Source organism: Acanthisitta chloris, unplaced genomic scaffold, assembly GCF_000695815.1.
Source record: "Acanthisitta chloris isolate BGI_N310 unplaced genomic scaffold, ASM69581v1 scaffold38284, whole genome shotgun sequence".
In the NCBI taxonomy this organism is placed as follows: domain Eukaryota; kingdom Metazoa; phylum Chordata; class Aves; order Passeriformes; family Acanthisittidae; genus Acanthisitta; species Acanthisitta chloris.
Window position 1 is genome coordinate 8,331 of NW_008669455.1, and position 6,524 is coordinate 14,854.

The following is a 6,524-nucleotide window of genomic DNA, read 5'->3' on the forward strand; positions in this document are numbered from 1 at the left end:
CAGTGAGGTTTCAAGGCCACTAACAACACTTTCTGTAGCAATTAGTGCAAGAGAGTTATGCCATATAAACACAGATCCCATGGGCGACTCAGTGACAAACAATTCACTCGATGACATTCACATATAAATACACATAAATAAAACCTCAGGTAACTTAGGTTTGCAGTTAACAAAGTGTGGTCTGAAGAGAACTGGGTGGGAGTGTAGCGAGCTGGTGCAAAGCTCTTCCTCCAGTGATGCTCAAGTATGTAGGGGAGGAAGAGCAGAGAAGTACAGTTCTCATTTAGTGAAGTACTACTCTATCAAACAGAACCATGAAAACAACTCTGACATTTTAATGCAAAGTATAAAACTGTGTATTTACATTTACATACACTTTACTGAACTACAATGGGTAGCTCACGGTAGAAAAAAGCATCCCTTTTTGAAAACCTTTCCAAAAATACATCAGCTGCAGAGAGGATCAAAAGGTACTAAGTTAGCAGCTGACACAACATCTGTAGTAAAAATAGACTTTAGGAAAATACCTGGAAAAAAAAAAATCTAAACACCAATAAACACTTTCAAACTATCTTGGAAGTAAACAGTGTAACGAAGCCCAAAGAAACTAGAGAGGACACCAGAACTATTGCATACTGCTCTGTAAGAGCTGAGTGGCAGCTTGGCATGGAAGCAGCAGATCTGGCAGCTCTGAGGCGTAACCAGGTGGAAGCCAGAGGTAAACAGGAACCTGTCGTCCAACTTCTCTGTTTATTGCCATTCCTACAGGGAGTAGGATAAGAAGCTGAGAGAATCCTCTCAGCACATCTTCCAGCAAAGGCTAAAGCAAACTGGTCCAAGGGACACAACTTCAGGGGCCTTGGCCCTCAGATGGAAATGTTTACCGCATGGACTCACGGTTCAGTGGACAATAAATGGGACTATGACACTACAGGTCGAGTCAACTTTAGGAGTTAACCCTATTTTGCAATCTGAAGTGCTTCTTAATTACATTTATCTATAAAATATATAGATATCTGTGGAATACTCGTGCAGATCTGCTAGGCCAGACTGTGGGAATAGCCTTCTCCAGCCTTTTCTTCCCACTACCAGAAATTTAGCTCCCATAGAAGGAGTTTCAGGACTCGACAAAGATCTCCACAATATGATCAAGCTCATTAAGGTCAGATTTACAATTTGAGTTAGGAGCTGCATTTGCTGGAGAGGAGAATGTCTCAAGCCCATCACAGTGTCCCATTTTTGTGCTGCTCATCATGCCTGTCAACATAGTGTCGAGATCATAGTAGGAATTGTCAACTTCTGAGAACAGATCTTCCACTGAGCTGGGACTCTTATTCTCCAGTGTCTCAAAGATTTGATCTAAAGACTTCTGAAAGTTCCCTTTGTTTTCCTGTGGACTCTCCATGTCCCACACGTTGCCCTGCAGGTTTCTCGGAGCTTGCACTGAAGAGGTTGTTGACATAGTTTCTGAACTACCTTGTGCCTGGTCACCCTCAAAGTCCTTACTGAAAGTCCCACAGCCTGGAAGATGCTTTCCCTCAGCCTGTTCCCTGGAGGAGCGGCAGAGGATATCTGTTGAGACCAGGCGATCCAGGGATGCCTGCCCTGAGCTCTGGCTGTTTATCATCTGCCAAATCCCATCTTGAGTCATTTCCTCTTGGATCTGACGCACCGTGTTGGCTATGAGCACTGAGCGACAAAGGTTGGGCTCAACCAACATGTGACATAGCTGGAGTTTAACCAAGGACATGTCTAAAAGTGACTGACGCTGGAGATTATAGGAAGGAATAGCCTTAATACCAGCCAGAGTCCCTTCAATGTCTTCCTCACCATCAAAACATTTTCTCTTCAGTCCTCGCACAAACATTGTGTCCTGTTCAAAACACAAACAAACACATCTTGGGCAACGCAAACAGCTCAAGAGGGAGGGGGGAAAACATAAAGACCAAAACACAGAACAGCAGACCTGAATCTGAAGAGAATCTGCTGTTTAAATGTAAGCTAGGAATGTGAGGATTGTCACAGCAGGTCACAGAGTGGTACAACAGGGCACACTGGTGAGCAGGCAGTGCCTCCTCACTCCTCCTGAGGCTCTACTGATATGCTTAGCTACTGCTTCTGGGAACAAAAACACAACCTGGCACACCACCTCTCCAGGACCTGACCCCTCCACAACACTAACATGCCCCACACAGAAGCAGGACACAACTGTGAAAAGATTAGCTCACTTTGGCTGCAGAAGGAGTAGGGCCTGGATTTGTTCCATGTAACCTGAGACACCATTTGGGCTGAGGTGCCCAAAGCAGTCCTTCCAGTTCCCTTACTCGGGTGAGTGAGTGAACTGCCTAATTCCTACAGGAATTGTGCAAGTGCAATAAGGATGGTCACAGTCACCCTCTCTGTGGGCTTCTGTGCTCCTTTCCCAGTGGTTTTAAGGAAGCAAAATCCCTGTACTCCTGGTTGAGGTTCCCCAGCTGAAAACACTCAGGGTGCTCAGTACACACACCTACCAATCCCTTTCTGAGCTTGCCAAGTGCCTCAGCCCTTCTGACCTGCACCCATTTGGACACCAGTGTCCCACGCAAATGCTGCAGCTGATCCCTGGGAACCCCTTGAAATCCAAAGTAACTCTTGTTTCTAATGCAGTAGGTATCACTTCTTTTAGCCTTCCAAAATCAGTCCGCAAACAAGAGCCAGTATCTGGTCCTTACACTTCTGCTCCTTTGCCATTTCCCTTCTCAGCCTTCCCTCTCAGAACTCCTGTCTGCCCAATATTTGGGAGTTTGGTTCATGGACTGACCCAAACAAAAGGTGATAAACCCAAAGTGCTACTGCAGTGTGTTTCTCTATCACTTCCCACTTTGCCTGGCAAACCCTGGGCTCTGCCTTGCCCTTCTGGCTGCTGCAGGACATTCCAGCTATTTCCAGAGTTCTCTCTTGGCTTTCTCAGAGCCACTACAAACCCAAAGGGCAACAAGACTGTTCCTTTCTAGATACATTACATGCTTATCTGCTGTGAAAACCTGGGGGAAGCACAGTGGCCAGATAAACACTTGCTCTGGCTCTGCACAACATTCCTTCCATGGCTGCCTGTATCCATGCAGTAACCTCTTTTGGGATTTGCCAGCTCTCAAAAGATTTACTTCCACTGACACCACAAAACTCTGTAAAATCATCATGTGCAGAGACTACAGTATACAAGATATGAATGTGGTCCTAGAATCATTTTTCATAACTTCTTTACAGCTATCCATAGATTAGCAATATATTAAATACTTCAGAAGGAAATTTTATCCTGCAACCTAAAATATTTGCATCCTTCCTATTAAATCCAACTCACGTTTTGGCTTGGTAGTGCCTTTTCCAGGTATTTCTACAGATATTCCTGCAAACTTCCTTCCAGAGGATATCCCACCACATTTTTCCTGCCATTGTATGTAGTCGTTTTTGAACACACCACATGAAACAACCCCTAGAAACATCTTTTGGGACGACTGACAAACCATGGACAGTTAATCATCCAACATGAAACACTGTGCAGAGCTGAAAGCTTCTTTTATTTCACCTTACATTCTCATGAAGAGCAACGAAAACTTCATTTGGATGTTAACCTGGTTTCCATACACCCATTACTTGGCATTTAAATGTCTCCTAAGCCAACATGAGAACAGAAAACACCAGAAAGTTTGAAAACCTTAATCCAACACACACTTGGGCACGTGGAAGCAGAGGAAAACGGTTTATGGATCCATACAGGCAAACCTTTCACTGGACTTTTTGCAGCAGTTGCTTCCAGTCGCTATTTTACATCATCCAATCAGTTCTGGGTCACCCTGTTGGTGAGACTACACAAGCTCTAAGTGGTGGTTTCACTTAAGAAGCAGAAAATGACATACCAGCAGCTGTGTTTGGGGCAGTCCTTCCTCTTCTCCCATGCTACTGAGCAAGAGTCCATGCAATAACAGTGAGGGCACCACCTGCCACAGTCAGGAAGAGGATGTCAGGCAAGCACAGGAGATGCACAACAAAACATCTTTGCTTCGGTATCTCTCTCCTCACAGCACTCCTAGAAACACAAATGGTGCTGTTAAACCCACTTCACAACAGAGCACAAGGGTGATTAGGCCCACAAAACACACAAAATCTGCAGCAGAAGGGAAGCGCATGTTTTGCTCCAAGCCCCTGACATTTGGACCAGCCTCTCCCTGAGCCCTGAGCCTGCAAACAGGATCTGCAGTGATCACCTGAAGGCTCCGAGCTCAGCACACCGAGAGAAACCCTCCCTGGCTTTGTTACCAACCTGCAGTTCTCACTCTGTACAAACCCACAGCTATCTCTGCAGCATCTAGGGCAAAGAGCACAGAGCTGAACACCAAAAGGCAGTGAAACCAGAGAGAATTTGCCTTTCCCGGCACAGAAACTTTATGACTAAGATTTTCTCTGCGAGACGACAATAACAAAAGTAATGGCAGCAATCAGATTGGTTGAACTGAGCTTTGCAAACACATCTGAGGCCAAGTAAGATTTGATCTATCCAACATAACTTCCAGTCACAGGCAGTAGCTCCCCAAATTGCTGAGACCAAAAGGAAGCTGTTTGAACAGGCCGCAGAAAGTTTTATCACCAACTATGAGAACAATTCGGATGCTTTTCCAGACATGTCTGTGCAGTACTGTGCAGTTCTGTCTGTAGCTGAAGTGTATACCCAGAGAAGAACAGGCAAAGAGGATGCACATGGACATCTGCTCTGCTTTTCTGCTGTGGGTAGTAGTAACATTTCAACACTGTCTGCTCTCAGAATTGGGGAGGGAGAAAACAAGGACTTCAGGGTGCAGAAAACATGTTTTTCCTCCAGAAGCTGCAGAGCTGTTAAAACACCACAATGGAAAAAACCACCTTTAATGCTCTCGAGCCAAAATCTTTTGACTTGATCCCAAATACTCAGAGCAAATGCAGTTATGTCATGGAAACTGTATTTAGTCTCTTGTCTTTTATGGACTGAGCTCACAGCAACATCCAGGACAGTGTCACGAGGCATGAGAACTACAACTGCAGCCACACACCATAACACCCAGTCCATAAACCATTCCTTGTTTCTGGCAACACATTTTGACACTATAAAAGTTTTTGCTCCCCAGATGTACTTCCAAAACACTCTGTACATGAAAGGCAAACTCTTTGAGAGCCTCTGTGTGGGAACTGTTTGGATCCCAAAATTCCTGCTCTGGTGTCAGGTAAGTGACAAGGGCACAAACCCCAACCAAACAAAACCCCACCAAAACCCCCACAAGATACAGGCAACAACAGTGCAGTGATGAGAAAAATAGATGAAAATATTCCTTGTGTATTTGATTTCAGAGGAAGAGGCTTTTGCCTCCCAAAATAGTGGACACAATACAGGATCAACACAACACAGGAGGGAACTGCTGGGAAGAAGGTACAACCTCCTGGTCAGAGTCATTATCACATCCACAAATGACTGACAGGAGATGTTGGCAGATCAGTCCAGTCTGCCATCAGCTCCCATCCTGAAAAAGGAAAGATCTCCCTTGCACTATCATTGCTGGATACAACTTCCTCAGGGAAGGAAGTGCAGGGGCAGCACTGGCCTCTTCTTTCTGGCAACCAGGGACAGGACCCAGGGAATGGGCTGAAGTTGTGTCAGGGGAGGGTTAGGCTGGAGATTTTCAAATGGACTGAGCTCACACTGCAGCTCATGGGAAGTTTCTCATTCAACATCATATATTTTGCTGCTGCCTTAGGATCAAGGGGTCCAAACTCCCCCAATAATCTCAAGTCTCTGTCCAAGAGGCAACATCTGGACTAGGCACATCATCTCCCTCCCTCCACTGCTACTCCAGAGCCCAAACTCAGTGTGTGAAGCTTCGCTGCTGTTTGTAACAGCTCCTGTCAGGGAGCCAACAGCTACATGATACAGCAGTAAAAAAGGAGTTTTGTGGGGTTTGGTGTTTCTTTGTTGGGGATTTTTAGCACAATGTTATGTAACTCACTGCAAGCTTTGCCTTGAGTCTTGACAAACTCCTGATCTGCCTTACAAGTAAGGTGCTGGAAACGCGATCCTGTTCTTAGCACTTAATGCATTCCAGGCTTACACTCAGTCCAGGCTCATGCACTGATGTTGCTGCGGAAGACACAGTTAAAGGGGGGAAAAAGGGTCTTTCCATTAGCTGAGATGAGGGAGCAGATGAGGAAATTTAACACCTTGAGGAGAAGGAAGGCAGGACGTGCCCAGGGCAGTGCAGCACGAACTGCCTGCCGTGCAGCGCTGAGCACAGCGAGGATAACTAACAGCAATAACTGGCTCTATCTCCCCTCGGACACTGACCCTCTCCCCCCAGCACTGCAAGACCGCGGGGAGAATCCCGATCTCCACATCAGGGTCCAGGACAGACGGAGCTGCTGCTGTTGAGGCAGACAGGGACGGGTGCGGAGCTGGAGGTGCAGCGGCACGGCACAGCACAGCGCAGCGCTCAGGCGCCGCGCGCAGCGCTCCGCGGGCCGGG

General features: G+C 46.4%; 1 protein-coding gene across 1 annotated transcript; it reads right to left on the bottom strand.

Annotated features, from left to right (window-relative positions):
- Positions 1-1,095: 1,095 nt before the first annotated feature.
- Positions 1,096-3,972, bottom strand: CDCA4 (cell division cycle associated 4). The gene is made up of 2 exons (XM_009073316.1): positions 3,897-3,972; positions 1,096-1,873 (listed from the first exon to the last, which is right to left on the bottom strand). The coding sequence occupies exons 1-2, from the start codon at positions 3,933-3,935 to the stop codon at positions 1,118-1,120; spliced, it is 795 nt and encodes a 264-aa protein (XP_009071564.1). The 5' UTR covers positions 3,936-3,972; the 3' UTR covers positions 1,096-1,117.
- Positions 3,973-6,524: the final 2,552 nt, after the last annotated feature.